The 15,473-nt window shown below is 42.1% G+C and overlaps 1 protein-coding gene across 1 annotated transcript in view; it reads left to right on the top strand.

Annotated features, from left to right (window-relative positions):
• Positions 1 to 15,207, top strand: part of MTAP (methylthioadenosine phosphorylase) — a 48,339-nt gene extending 33,132 nt beyond the window's left edge. The window contains exons 5-8 of the mRNA XM_033122113.1: positions 298 to 400; positions 7,502 to 7,741; positions 11,496 to 11,618; positions 14,478 to 15,207. Coding sequence (XP_032978004.1) covers positions 298 to 400; positions 7,502 to 7,741; positions 11,496 to 11,618; positions 14,478 to 14,516 — 505 coding nt within the window. The 3' untranslated portion in view covers positions 14,517 to 15,207. The remainder of the gene's footprint in view (positions 1 to 297; positions 401 to 7,501; positions 7,742 to 11,495; positions 11,619 to 14,477) is intronic.
• The last annotated feature ends 266 nt before the right edge of the window (positions 15,208 to 15,473 follow it).

The following is a 15,473-nucleotide window of genomic DNA, read 5'->3' as shown; positions in this document are numbered from 1 at the left end:
GAACACAGTTGAGTTGTACCTGCAATCCAATGTGGTTATCCTATCACAGCCACCTGACCACAGACACATACTTTCCTGTTGTAAAATATGTTGCCACCAACCCAGAGCCAGAGAAGCCAAATACCATCCCAAAACTGCTTTTTATAACAATTGCCTTCAGCTTATAGAGCTATTGATTCTGGAGTGATGACCAGGATGGAAACCTAGATACCGTTGATTTCATGATTTCACCAGTCCCCAGAGAATGGAGAGATGGCTGAAAAAGAAAACACAAAACCTTTTCACTTGATTTTGTAGGACCACCACAAGGCCTCAGACATTCTACGATGGGAGTCGTTCCTGTTCCAGAGGAGTATGCCATATTCCAATGGCTGAGCCATTCTGTCCCAAAACGAGAGAGGTTTGTAATCTTTCTGGAAGGTGCATGAAGATAAGTCATAAAGGCTTGGGGTGACATCTTGACTTAGATTAGTGGGCTAATACAAAGCATATGATCCCTCTTGTCTTTTCAAGTTTACTTCTCATGGGAGGTTTTATTAAGAGTTTCCCTTTGCTATTAACATTGCCTCCACTACTGTCCATCATTTATAAGCTGAATCACTCATAGTTGCAGCCTAACTGTTTTATAAGTTTTGATTGTTGCTGTCAGGATACCTTTTAAATAATTTAGTATAGACTAGCATAGCAGTCAAGAGTATATAGTCTGGAATCAGATTACATGGGATCAAATCACATCTCTGCTTTTCAGCTTAATAGTTGTGTGTCATTGGACAAGTTACTTAACACCTCTGGGCTTCAGTTTCCTCATTTGTTAAACGAAGGTAATGATTGCATATACTTCGTAGGACTGTATGGGGGTTACAAGAGTTAATACTTAAAAGTCCTCTGAATAATGCCTGTTAGTATTGAAACATCCAATAACTGGTAAGTGCTTTTGTGAATTAAATTATTATTACTGATATTCTGCGAATTGTCAGATTGGCATCATTAACCTTTGAGCTGAGTTTGGTCATTGCTGTCCAGCTTCGTCTCCAAGATTATCATAAAATCTCAGAACTAAGAGGGCAGCCCCACAAAGGTCAGTGGTGTTATAGGGTGAGGAATCGCAACCTTAGCTCTCAGAGAATAAAACATGGCTACCACAACTCAAAAAAGTCCATCTCTTGGTCCACACATGGTACTTCTCATATAATTCCAGATGCAACCCAAAGCTTGGAGGCATCATTCGAGGTGAACTGCCTAGTGAAATCTACTTTATGATTTAACTTACAGGCTACAAATACCTAGACATGTTAATTGTTAGGTCATCTTTAAGTGATTCAGCTAATTTTAACACCTTCATATGGAATTCAGAAGATGCTTAGCTTTTATGTTCACCCCTGCATAATCATGTAAAACTAAGTTCCTTACAGTTCATAATAAGGGCACCTTAACCTCACTCTGGTCTCAAAAAAAAATCTACAATGTAAAGCTGGGGTTGCGGGAAGCCATTTCAGTGTACCACTGCAGGTGCATCCCCTCTGACTTCCTTCAAAGTGCCTTTTTTACTTGTTTAAACAAAAATAGTTTAAGTTTCTATGGATGTGTTTAGATGTATGTTTCTGGATATAGTTATCAGCGGACTATATCAGAATATTGCTAATCTTTCCACTGAAACACAGAACTATCCATATAATAAATTTGCTCTCCAGGGGAAACTAGATGTGTGTAAAACTCTTTATCTATTTCAAAATGGGTGCAGCTTGGGAAGAAACAAACTAAGGAGAGCGTATGCGTGTTGGTAGGAAATTTAAGATCCTTTTCCAGGCAAAACGTAGTGACTTACAGTATTAAGGGTAGACATAGGTGGAGGAAGTGCTAGTGATGCATACAGAGCACATGTAAATGTGGTGACGGGGTGATAGTTTCCAATAATACAATTTGGCCTCCTTTAAGACCAAATTAATTCAGCTATTATTAGTCTAGCCAAGCCAAGAATCCCCAAGTAAAACCTAAGAGTTCTGGGGAAGGCATTTTAAGAAAGTGGGGAATGACATCAAAACATGGCAGTGTGAGGGGTCGCGCCTTGATCTCTTCCCTTGAAGTTAAAACAAGTTGAACAGCTATAATTCAACAAAAGATGCCCTACGCAACACACAAGCACGCCTGAGAGATCTGTGCATTGAAACATCTGAAAGTGGGTTGAATCAGGGGGAATGGGAGGAGGGAAGGGAGAAGTACACTGCTGTCTCAGGAGAAGGGAGGGTTGAGAGTGCAGGTGCACTCTGTGGCCCCAGCGATTCTGCGTGAGTGACCAGCGTATAAGTGATCAGCATGTAATACGGCTGATTGGGGCAGACACCTGGGACAGAGACCCGAATGTAGAAGTGCTACAACTGCAGTCTAACAGCCCTCACAGCCAGGCTGAAAAAAAGCCACGGAGCCTGGCTGCCTCGCCCCACACCCTCCCAGTGTTAGTGGCAGGCCCCAGAAAAAAAAACTGTAGCAGTTCGGATTAAAGAGCAGAACATCTACAGCCCTGAGAACTGAAGAGACAGTTCCTGAGGGGCAGATGCACACTGTGGCTGATCCCAGTCACACGGGAGGAGATACAGGAGCAAGGCTTCTGAGGTCTGGCGGTCGCCATTATTCAGAGGAGAACAAAGCCACAAACACACCAGTGGCCTCTCCCAGCCCACTTCACCCCCAGCCTTTCACGGCTGATCCCATCTGAAACAACCAGGGCTGCTAAGGTACACAGCTCTGCATCTGGCTGCAGGGACAGCACTGGGATTTCAGGGGCTCAGAACCCCATTACCCACCACATCCACCATGGCATGCATGGTGCCCTGAGACAGAGGCGACCTAGGCACAGATGAGAAGCCCACCTCCCCAGGAAATCTCCCACCATGCAAGATGCCAGAACAGGGAAAGAGAAAATAAAATGCTCTAGTGCTACCTACTGGAAGGCAAAAGAAAGCCCTCATCGTATCAACCCGCTTCAGAATTCATTCCTGGAGATGCCCAGGAAAAGAAGGAATTCACCAATCACCACGAATAACTAAAGTAACAAGACAGCTCAGAAAGAAAATGAAAAATCTCCGGAAAATAATCTTAAAGACATGGAAATACACAACTTAAATGACAGAATTCAAGATTGCAGTTCTGAAGAAATGAGTTACAAGAAAACTCAGGTAGGTAGTTTAATGAACTCAAACAAAATCAGTGAACAAAATGAATACCAAAGAGACTGAAATTTTAAAAAATAACCAAATAGAAATTCTGGCACCGAAGAACTCAATAAAAGAAATGAAGAATGAAATAGTGAGCCTAGGAAATACAGCCAACCGGATGGAGGAAAGAATTAGTGATATCGAAGGTGGAATCTGGAAATGACACAGATGGGAGAAGAGAGACTTGAGAGTCAAATGAAATGAAAGAACTATCTGACTCCATCAGAAAGAGCAATATAAGAATAATGGGGGGAAAGCAGTGCCTACTGCATCCCAGGATTACACCAAAATTACATATAAATTATAGAACAATCAACTTCAAGAATCATCTGAACACGAGCTGAACAGAACCCCTGTAAGTACGTTAAAGATATAAGGAAGAGGCCACATCAAGATGGGTAGAAGGGATAGAGATGTGAAACATGCTGACCCCAAACCCATAAATAGTGGTTCAACACCGGGAGGGACACCTCAGTGATGGAGGTCCCCCAGCAGAGGGAGGGGTCCCACTCCCACATGGGGCCCCCCAGCCCAGGGGTCTTGTGCTGGGAAGAGGAATTCCTACAACATCTCACAGTGAAAATCAGTAAGGTCTTTGTCTGCCCCTCCCAGTGAGATGGAAGGCAGCGCGAAACCCCCTCTTAAAGAGCCCCACACAGACACGCTTGCAAACACTCACCTGGTCTCTGGTGGAGTGGCGGCAACTCGGGGTGTGCGAGAGACATACAGGGAAAGACTGAGTTATGTGGCTGTGGGGCAAGAGCTAGAGGGATAGGAGCCATTAACCCTATGTGGAGCCTGACTCACGCATAGCCCATAGTAGGGTGCTATCTTTTCTGTGTTGAACTCTCCAAAGGACCAAATCTGAGACCACATTGGTCTGGGGAAATCCATGCACATGCACCTTGGTGACACCCTGGGTCCTCATTCTGCACAGCTGGTGTTACATCGCTTGGGGCACTTCAGCTGCCGAGCAGCCAGAACCACCCCCACAAGCTGTGGAGGCCTTTTATAGCAGCAGACAGCTCACAGCAACCCAGGAACAGGTGGTGGGCAGTGACCCAGAACCTGCATTACAGCCTCTCGTGGGCAGCTCTTGAGGGTTTGCGAGCCTGAGGCGAGTGGTGGCTGGCTGCTGTGTTCTCAGGGCGATTGGCAGAGTGGTCACAGGCCAGGCAGTGCCTCAAGGAGAGGGAAGACTGGCCGTGGTGTTCTCAGAGTGCTTTGCAAAGTGGTCACAGGCTGGGCACTGGTGCAAGACTTGAATCTGCATTAACTTTGTAAAAACCATCAGCCACGCCTCGTAACTCCCTGGGACCCACCCCTCCCATGTAGGGCTGCATCACTGAGGGCACTGAATTCCAAGTCAAGTAGCCCAGCCCCTGCGCCTAAGGAGGCTATTTCAACAGCTAAGCCTTACAGGCAGCCAGGAAGCGGCAGTAGCCCTGTGGAGCCCTGGGCCTTTTGCTAAGCTGCCCCAGGCCGCATCCTGCTTCAGTGCACAGCAAGGCCACCCCCACATGCCTCCAGGTCCAGCACAGGCAGCAGCCAACCATTACACGGTTTTGTGGCTTTTAGCCGCTAGCCATGGGCTGGTCACAGGCAAGGCGGATTGGCCTGTATGGAGACTCTCCTAAGAGACACCAGAAACAACAACACACCCTGAGGCCAGCCTCAGACCATACCAGAGCACCACCCGGTTAGTCCCACAAGCAGCACACCCAAAGGGTGGTCTCAACAGGCACAAGAGCCCACAGGGGCAAATCCCCCTCTGAGAGGTTGGCCCTCACACAACAGCTCATACACTGTGGGCGTGGCCAGTCCTCACAGCCAGTCAGCCTGGGAGTCAATCCCACCCACTGATGTGCTAAAAGCATTCAAGGCTCATCTACAACAGAAGAACACACACTGCACACTCAAGGTACACTTCTGGAACACACAGGAGACTAGGGAGACTGAGCCATTCGACCATACAGGACACATACTGCATAAGGCCACCCAGCAAAGACAGAGAGACACGGGAAATCTACCTAATATATAGAAGCCAACACAGAGAGGCAGCCAGAATGAGGAAACAAAGAAACATGTCTCAAAACAACAGGAGAAACCTCAGAAATTGAACTAAATGAAATAGTGGCAACCAACCTACCAAGGACAGTTTTAAACACTTTATAAGAATGCTTAAGGAACTTAGAATTTCAACAAAGGGATAGCAAGCATAAAGAAGGACATAGAAACCATAAAAAAGAACCAATCAAAAATACATACAATATCTGAAATGAAGAACACACCAGAAGGAATCAACAAATTAGATGAAGTAGAGGATCAAATTAGTGATTTAGAGAACACAAGGTAGTAGAAAACATCCAGTTGGAACAACAGAAAGAAAAAAGAATATAAAAAAATACAAAGGTAGTTTAAGGGACCTGCGGGACAACCTCAAGCATAACAACAATCGAATCAGGAATCCAGAAGGAGAAAAGAAAGAGCAAGGGATTGAGAATCTATTTGAAGAAATAATGACTGCAAATTTCCTAACGTGGCAAAGGAAATAGACATACAAGCCCAGGAAGTGCAGAGTTCCAAAGGAAATGAACCCAAAGAGGCCCACACCAAGACATATCATAATTAAAATGGCAAAGGTTAAAGACAAAGAGAATCTTAGAAGCAGCAAGAGAAAGACTAGTTACTTACAAGGGAGCGGCCAGTACAATCAATCTTCACTTGACCTTATCGATATATTCTTGGAAATTTTGACTTTATTTGACTTCTTGGAAATTTTGAACCTAAAACAAAACAAATTTTATCATAGACTGATAAAAACAAGGAGAAAGTTCCTGTGGCATATTTCTGGTCACAAAAACATCATCAAACTTCTGAACAAAGACCCAAAACCCTTCTATTAAACATTTAAATAAATGTGAGCTATACACACATTTAAGAAAGGTGAATAAAAACAAGGAAGATGATTATTTTCTAACCTGCTTGTTCCAGTTCAGAGTCACAGGTGGTCACAGCGTACCCGGTCAGCTCACGGCTCCAAGCCGGAACCCGCACTGGACAGAAAGACGCCCTTCCGTCTCAGGGCACACTCACACACACCCACAGTCACTCAGACTGGGACAATTTAGATACGACAATTTAGATACAGCCTATTGTCCCATCTTTGAGATGTGGGAGGAAACCTGAGTACCCAGAGAAAACCCATGCAGACAAGGGGAGAACAGGCAAACTCCTCACAGACAGTGGCCCTAACCAGGAGTTGATTGTTTTCTCATCAATGTTATCATGAAATGTTATTCGAGAACCGGCTGTATTGAATAATAGAAGACCAGTTTAGCACGTATATAGTGTTTATAATGTGCCTGACACATTTCTGTGCTGTATATCTTTAGCTCATGTAATCCTCTCAATATTCTATAATACAATTATTCCCATTTTACAGATGAGAAAACTAAGACAAAGGTTAAGTGAATTTTCAGCAGCGCTTAAGTAAGTTAACAGTGAAGTTTAAAAGACTAATTTTTTAATTAAAAAAAAAAGTAGAAGCACAGGCTAAGGAAAAAACGAAATTAGTGAATAACCTGAAGATTAGATGTGCGTTATTAAATAGATACTGGAAAAAGTGATCAAACTTTTAAATAAGGTTTCTAAAACCCACGCATGGTTTCTAAAACCTACGCATGGCCTTGCCACTGAAGGGATGCCAAGGTAAGTTTATCCCTGGACAGAAAAAGTCAGCATGGCCCCATTCTGTTTTTACTGTATGTCCTTGGAGAGGCAACAGGTAGAAAACATTATGAAGAAATCATGTTCTAACCAAAATAAGCTTTGAATAAAAGTCTTCAAATTTTGTATAAAGAGCAACGAGAATGAATTTCTCAGGAGCTTGGAAACAGTTCTTAGCACATCTCTCTGAGATGGGAATGAGGAGTAGCACCTCAGCTGAGCCTTGGAGCTTAAGAGCTCAGGTCCTTGTTCCCAGCCCAATTTAGTCTCTTCAAGCTGTTAATAAGTAAATGAGCTTAGAGCATGTAAATCAATTCCTGGTGCTTAGGCAAAAGCTCACTGTTTGCTCCTGTAGCTGTGAGCTGTATGTGCAGGGGGTGGGGAAACGGTATGGAAGAGGGTCTGGGAAACTGGGATCTCCCAGGTTCTCTGCGAGCCTGCAACTACTAGGCTTGTACAGCAAAAATCCTTAATCAACTTGTGAAACATCAGGAAAAAAATAAAATAGTCAGCTGTACTTAGGTTTCTATCTTTTGAGTTTGTGGTTCTTTCTTTTCTAGGTCCTCATAGAGACTGCTAAGAAGCTAGGACTCCGGTGCCACTCAAAAGGGACCATGCTCACAATCGAGGGGCCTCGCTTTAGTTCTCGGTCAGAAAGTATCATGTTCCGCACCTGGGGGGCAGATGTTATCAACATGACCACAGTTCCAGAGGTGGTTCTTGCTAAAGAGGCTGGGCTTTGCTATGCAAGTATCGCCATGGCAACAGATTATGATTGCTGGAAGGAGCATGAGGAAGCGGTAGGTGGGATTCTCTTCTGATCATGTATGGCCTGAGTTTCCTGGTGTCATGAGCACCATTAAGAAAGGATCTTAACCATTTGTTTCTATTGCATTCGTTCCAGAAAGTGCCTTTCTACCAGGTTTTAAAGTCAGCTTTTACTACGTTGTCATTAGGTATTACCAGATATTTTCTATAGAAGCAAGATCTTCCCAGGAAAGGAAAAGACTTTCCCAAGGTTCATCAGTGAACAGTACATTGTAGCCATATAGGTGTGTTGCTAATCATGTTGAGACTTGGGCCTTATTTTAAGGATAAAGGTGTCTTTTGGTTATAATTTCTTTGTGCTCTGCTAGGGTTTATGTGTTTTTCAAAGGGAAGAACTTACTATTTCTTACCTGTCCCTGGTAAGTGAACTCTATATTCACATCTGTCTGTTTAGCCCATTGTGACTGAAGACCATAGTTGGTGTAGGAGTGTGACAGCAAACAGACAGGTTTGTAAGGAGCCAACATTCTGGGTTCTTTGGCGGCAGGGGGTGGGATAGAGATTAAGCAAACCAACAACGTGAGAAAGCTCGGGACTGTAAAGAAAGAGTGTAGTGAGGAGTACATTTCCAGTTGACCCAACTGAATATTTATGGTCTGGGAAGCCTTCCTTAAGTGTGATGGGAAAGACGGGCTTGCTTGAGGAGGGAGTGAGGGAGGCAGAGCCTTGGAGACCCTGTACGTATTTCAGATGGGAGGTCAATGAGGAGTTTTAGGCAGCAAAGTCCCAGCTAGTATTTGAGGGTGCTGGACTACTGAGGTCAGGCTTCCAAAACATGTACTTTCATCGTGCAAAACTTCGAACATCTGCAAAAGTGGGGTCTAGTATAATGCACCCCAGTTACCCATCATCCAGCTTTCCACCGTTACCAGCCGTGGCCAACTTTGTGTCATACATATGCCCCTACCCATTTCCCTCTCCCTGGCCCTCATTATTTTAAAGGAAATATTTTTACTAAAAGGCCTCTTTTTCTTTTAAATAAAATAATAAAAAACATAAGAGCATTATGGTATCAAAAAATATTGCTATGTCTTTACATAACCAAAATATTTAGACTGTTCACATTTTCCCTTTTGTCTCATCATGTTCAACTGTTCAAATCAGCGTCCCTTATAATCCACCCATTGCATTTGAATGATGTGTTTCTTAAGTCTCTTTTAAGCTTTATATTCCCCCCTCTCTCTTCATTCTTTATATTTTCCTTGAAGAAACCAGATCATTTGTCTATTTTAAAATAGAGAAAGGGACGAAACTCCAGTGGAGGAATTTTGAAAGAAGGAAAATGTGTAGGGGTAGGATGTTATTTCTGTCAGTGCATCCGTGTATATAAGTTTGGGTCGTAGATGAACAACAGGATCTTTGTTTGGCATGAATGCCTTACCTTGACTCAATAAACTATGAGGATGCTTTGCATGTAAGAGATTTATAAATCCTGTTACAACACAATCCCGGACTTGGCAGCTTTGGTCACCTAAGGGACAGCTAGCTCAGCCTCTGCCACTTCGGGAGAACATATTGTTTCTTGCCTGTGGCTTTCTGCTCAGTTTCATAACATTTCTCTCCTCTGCAGAGCTAACGGTCCTTCCCGTTAGTACGCCATGTGAGGTTTTGAAATCAATCAGTTGGAGCTACTTCAGTTAAAAGTAAAGAAACTTAAGTTCTGTGTAAATGGTAAGGCATGAAGACAAATAATGGTAGAGGACACAAGAAAGGTAAAATAAAGAGGCCAGAAAATGGCTGGTGTTTGAGGACACTGGAGTAACGGAGGTCAGGCTTCCAAAACAAATATTTTCATTGTGGAAAACTTCGGACATCTGCATAAGTAGAGTCTAGTATAATGAACCCCATTTATTCGCTATCTAGCTTTCCACAGTTATCCGCCATGGCCAGCTTTGTGTTATATCAATGTCCCTTCCCACTTCATTATTAATCATCTCATCCAGCCATGTGTATCATTGTACTTCAAACCAGATGTGCAGCCTGGCATGATAAAAAGGTTTTAGAGTTGCCAAACCCACGTTCAGGTTCCTGTTCCTCCATTTACCGGTGCCACTGGGCATGTTATTTAACAAGTTACTCTTCTGTCGGATGGTGCCAGGGCTTGCGGGTGAGTGAGCCGTGTGAGTTGTTCAGTTACACTTCTGATATTGCTGGATGAGTGGGAGAATTAAGCCCAATGACGTACGTAGTACTAGCTCCTAGTAGGAGGGTTGTCATCAGATGGTACAAATGACAGAGTTGGGTGGAAAGACGAAAAAACAAAATCTGTGAAGAAGGAAACTTTTGAGGTTTGAGCTGGACCTTGAACAGAGGGTTAGATTTGATTGTGAGGTTAGTAGAAAGGCATTTGGGTGGAGTCCAATAGCAGGAACAAAGAGAAGAGAGAGAGGTCAAAGTCTCTATAGAAATATCAGGCACAGGAAAAGTAGAAGGAAAAGAGTAAATATAAGGTAAATCTCTTGGATGTTTTGACCCTACATTCAAAGACTTCACTTAAAATGTACCTGTACCTGGCATGCACCCGGCTGGTCACTGTTTTATGTTCCCACAGTAATGGGACTCCCTCTGCTACAGTATTTAGAATTTTTTCTAAATACATCTTGGTGTTTGTGGGAGGGGTCTGGACTTTATAGTCCAGGAAATTGAATGAAAGGTGTAATCATTGTGTCCCAGAGTCTTAGATTTCTTCTAAGTATAGTGAAGCATGACAAGTACTTTACCTCTGGTCATCCGTTTTATATTCACAATTTTTTCCACCTTTTCCTTATACAGCAATTTCAGTTATATACAAAAGTAGACAATAATACGAACTTCTGTGAATCCAACATCCATCTTCAACCATTATCATATCAACATATAGCCATTATATTTCATCTATTCTCTGATCCATAACTTTATCCAGAAACATTAGGCTATTTTTAACATAACCACTTTGTCATTGTCACATTCCAACAATAATTCCATAATATACCCAAGCAAAATTCCATTTTCTAATTATCTCAAATATCAAATGATTTTTTTTTCTTCCAGATTTTCTAAAAAAACACCAAGTCATTTGACTGTACAGTTTCCCACAGTCTGCATTGCAGAAATCATCTCCTCAGGGTAGTTCTCTGTCCTTTGTATTGTATTTTCTGTAAATTGGCAGCTGGATCAAGAGATTTGATCAGATTCAGGTGTCATAGGAAGTGTTTTGTTTTTCCATCAGGAAAGTGGGTTGTTTATCTGCTTTGGGGTTGCTTTGTTTTGTTTTTGATGTTAGCAGCCCCATCCCTTAATTCATTGGGAGCTCTAAAAAGAGAAAACGGTGAAACTTTGATTCCATCATTTTTTTTAATTTATTAGCTGGAAGACTTCTCTAAAGAGAAATGTGTTTGTCTTCTGACTGGTTGGTTTTCCAGTGTAGTTTTAAGATTGGAATCCATTCTGTGGACATGGGGAAAATAGCCACAGCTTTCTAGACTATACTGTAACACATTACACATCTGAGATAGTTTCTCAGACACCATGTTGAAAATCAGTGGTGCTATTCAGAGATGTCATTGCGTTTCTCCAAGACCTACCCCCTGGGGCCAAGACCATCTTGATAAATGTAGAAGTTGAGCCCAGGGGATTGAAGCTGGAGTAAACTGACTCCACAGATCAGCTAGGAGCTCAGGAAAATGTTCCATGAAAAGCAGTGGAGTTTTTCATTGCTGATAACATCCTGTACTGTTGTTTCTCTAGGTTTCGGTGGACCGGGTTTTAAAGACCCTGAAAGAAAATGCCAATAAAGCCAAAAGTTTACTCCTCACTACCATACCTCAGATAGGGTCCATGGAATGGTCAGAAACCCTCCATAACCTGAAGGTAAGTATGCTTAGTCATCTGCAAGCAGACTCTTCCACAGATCCTTAGCGGCCTTTCCTCTTTGATTTCACCTTCGGTCCATCTCCTTAGGCATTTTGTACTAGCCTAGATGTTTTCTACAAGTTTTCATGCCATGTACTACCATAGTAATCACGTGTGAAATTGGGTAGTCCTATCTGGCTGGTAATGCAAGACCAGTAGAATTTGAGGTAGGGAGAGTTTTATTATCTAAGTTACCAGCTTCTTGACATTGTTCTGTTCTGCAGAGTATCTCTAAGTCTTGTTTCAGAAGATGGCTTTTGCTTGTTCTGCACGTGGCCTACATTGCTGACAAAGCTGTTTTCTCTTTGGCAGATCCATGCAAATGTTGGCAGCCTTTAAAGCTAAAACTGACACAGCAACACCAAAATGGTGCCAGGGAACATCTACTTACTGTTAATGCCGCATCAAACTAAGACAGTAATTATTGACAAACATCGGATGGGTTGCACATTGGTAGCTTTTCAACTCTAGTATTAATTCCCAGAATATAACTTAAGAATATAACTTAAGCTGACTGCCACGCTCAGAGATGCATGATTTTTAATTGGACATTTTGCAACTCTCTTGTTATTAGGATGGAGTTGCCTCAAATTGATTAGATATTACATTCACCCACTATCCAAAGAGGGTAGCCAGTGTATTCTGAGGTCTCACCTAGGACATGCCTATACTCTTGGGTTTTATGGCAGTAGCTGATAGTGTGTGAAAGGTTAATATAAGCCCTCCCTACCCGAATGATCATCTAGGAGCCCTGGAATGAGAGCCACAATTTTAGTCTGATGAGGACACAATATGATAGTAAATGATTGACAACCCCTGCCCATGGAGGAGCCAGGATTTATGTTTTCCAATTTACATGGTATAAATGCTCCAGCATGGCTGATTTCAAGTTGCCTACACGAAGCCACTGATAAGTTAGGATGTGATACACATAGTTGGTTCTTGCAGGCTGCTAAAAGCAGGCTCCCATATGCCACTGTAACTAAGGTGCCTCTCAGCCTTTAGAACTGGCAGGGTCGGAAATATGGGAATTTATAATCTACCTTCCCTGCTAGACTTTTAAGTCCATAAGGAGCAAGAAACACATCTGATGGTTTCAACCTGTAGACCTAGGAGATAGGTCTTCTTTAATGAATAAATAATAGTCCGCTTTTCTCAAGAAGTGTTTCATCATAATTGAAATACAGGAAGTCCTTATCATTAGGAAGAAAAGGGGAACTGAAAATAAATGCTAAGAATGGGGGAACGTCATTTCATAAATGACTACATTCAGCTGAATGTAATGAGTTTAATGCAGTAGAGTGGCATACCTTTAGTTTCTTTAAATAAACCCACTGGATGGGGAATGTGACTCATACTTTTTGTTTTTTTAACAGCTACCACAGCTACCGTTTATTCTGTGTCTACTTTGAGCCAGGTGTAGTAGGGCAGGCTTATTTTCCTTGCCTTACAGAGGTCACACAGCGACCCAGAACCTGTGTGTCGGAGCAGGTGCTCAGGGAAATAGCTGATTTCCGTGGCCCAGAGGAGCCAGGATTTAAACCCACATCAGTGATACTGCCAGGCCTGGGAGCCACCATAGACCCATAAGGGGCTTTTATAAAAAAGAATTAGAAAAAGATGTCTCCTCTGAGTGGGCAAAGCCCACAGCCCTAAGCCAGAGTGCAGGGAGTGAGTTTCAGCCCCCATTATATACTTTTTGAGGTGTTCTATGCAGGTCACAAACCACGTAATAGTCCATGGTGGCCCCTCAAGCCTCTGTGCTGTATCGCCCCCCTTGGTGACTCATACTTTTGCTGCTGCTAAGGTAACTTTTACCTGCAAGACGTGATGGGTTAGATCTTTTTGTTGTTGTTTTTTTAGGTTTCCCAGCTGACCCCATTTTGATCATAGTTTCTTGAAGATAATTTGTCAAATAGTAAATTTATTATTTCAGCTTCATTTTTAAGTAAAAATGCTAGATGTTATAAATCAGTGTTCTTCTCTCCTTCTTTGAAGCTTCTGAAAGTATGTGTAAATTTGTGTAGTTTTCTATGTATACATTTTTTAAAAGGGATAATATGTGTGGCTTTTATCAGATTCTCAAAGGGATAGATGACCTAAGGACAGAAAATGAAGAATTGCTGCTCTAGACAAAATTGAGACTCATAGCCTTCCTTCATAGCATTAAGGAACACCTTACAATAATTCTTATTCTGGGATAGTATTTTTCAGTCGTCTCAGCACTGAAATGTGTATCATTCATTCATTCAGAAATGTGTACCATTCATTCACTCAAAAATTCATTTCAGAAACAGTGAGTGTCCACTATGTCAAGCGGAGATACATAAGACTTGCAAAGAAGTGCTGTCATGAAGAAAACCCTATTCTGTTTGCAGATACTAACATATCAAAAGTTCAATGATTTTTTTTTTTAATGGGATAAAGTATAAAATGGAGGTTGCATAAGCAGAAATTTAGGCTGTGAGTTGGTGTATAAAAAGTGTCCTAGTGGATGTAAAAGGGTGTGGAGATAAGGGAGAATCAGAGCATTCCCCTGAGATAAGCATTATGAACTTCACTTTATAGGAAAGAAGAGTGCAAGTTAAGAGTTATGCAGAAAATCCCATATCTACTTATTGATTTTTACATTGGTACACATGAGAATTTACAAATTGATTAAAAGTGGATTCCCCATGAGTTCTCACTCTATAAAACCAAAAAAATGGTTTTTAACAGCATTGCAAATGATTATCAGGCAGGAAAGTCACTGCCCACAGTGAGATCTTAGTTAATTGTGATCTTTGCCTACTTTCGTTGTTTTTTTTTTTTTTTCAGAATATGGCCCAGTTTTCTGTTTTATTACCAAGACATTAAAATAATGTGGCTGCTCAGAAGACAAGAGAATTTTCCAATTGTACTCATTTGGGGAATTCTCACTTAATTTAAAGAAACATGGAAAAGCTTTCATGCCCTTCCTTGCCTGCTAAAGAAGAATATGTGGTTAGACAAGACATTGCCAAGGTGAAAGATACTTTCTGAAAGACATGGACTGCTTCAGAAAACAGGGAAGGCAAATGAGCAGTAAGGATGTGGAAAAATTCCTGCACTTTAGAAAAAAGACAAGATACCATTCGCCCTTCCCTCATTAAATTCCTAACAATAAAGTTTGGGAGGTAACATCCAGCTTCCTGTATTGCCAAGGAATATGAAGACGAAATGGGACTCTTAGGCTATTTATTGGTGTCACTGTAAATTGGTACAACTTTCTGGAGGGCAAATGTATCAAAAGGCTTAAAAATTCTTACACCCTTTGTTCAGGTTACTCTACTCCTAGGAATTTATCTTTAAAAAATTAGGGACATAAAATGGCATCATAAGATGAGCCTCTTGAAATCATAAAAATGGCATAATGGCATATGGCAGCATAAGATAAAATGGCAGCATAAGATGAGCCTCTTGAAATCTGCCCTGGAATTTACAATAAATCAAACAACTATAACTCCACAAAAGGACTCCCTGCACAACAGACAGGCAAGACTAAGAAGCACACTACTGAAATCATCTAAAGGTGGGTAAATTGTGCCAGCGGGGGAGGAAGGAAGGGAGAATTGCGGAAACGGGCACAGGACGCAGACCTAGCTTGGTGGTCCGAGCTCGCTGCATTCCGGAACTACCGCAGCTGTGGGAGAGGGAAGAACTCGGACTGCTCTGCTTATGGCCCACAGGGCTGAGGGGGACAGCATATAACATGGTTGAACCCAGCGCTCATGGCAGAGACCTTGGAGAAAAGACTGAGGGAAGAAGGCTGAAAACGGTGGTTTAAGCCCTCAC

This window comes from Rhinolophus ferrumequinum, chromosome 12 (genome assembly GCF_004115265.2).
Source record: "Rhinolophus ferrumequinum isolate MPI-CBG mRhiFer1 chromosome 12, mRhiFer1_v1.p, whole genome shotgun sequence".
NCBI classification, from domain to species: Eukaryota; Metazoa; Chordata; class Mammalia; order Chiroptera; family Rhinolophidae; genus Rhinolophus; species Rhinolophus ferrumequinum.
The sequence above is the reverse complement of the archived record's forward strand: the minus strand, read 5'-3'. Positions and strand labels throughout refer to the sequence as shown.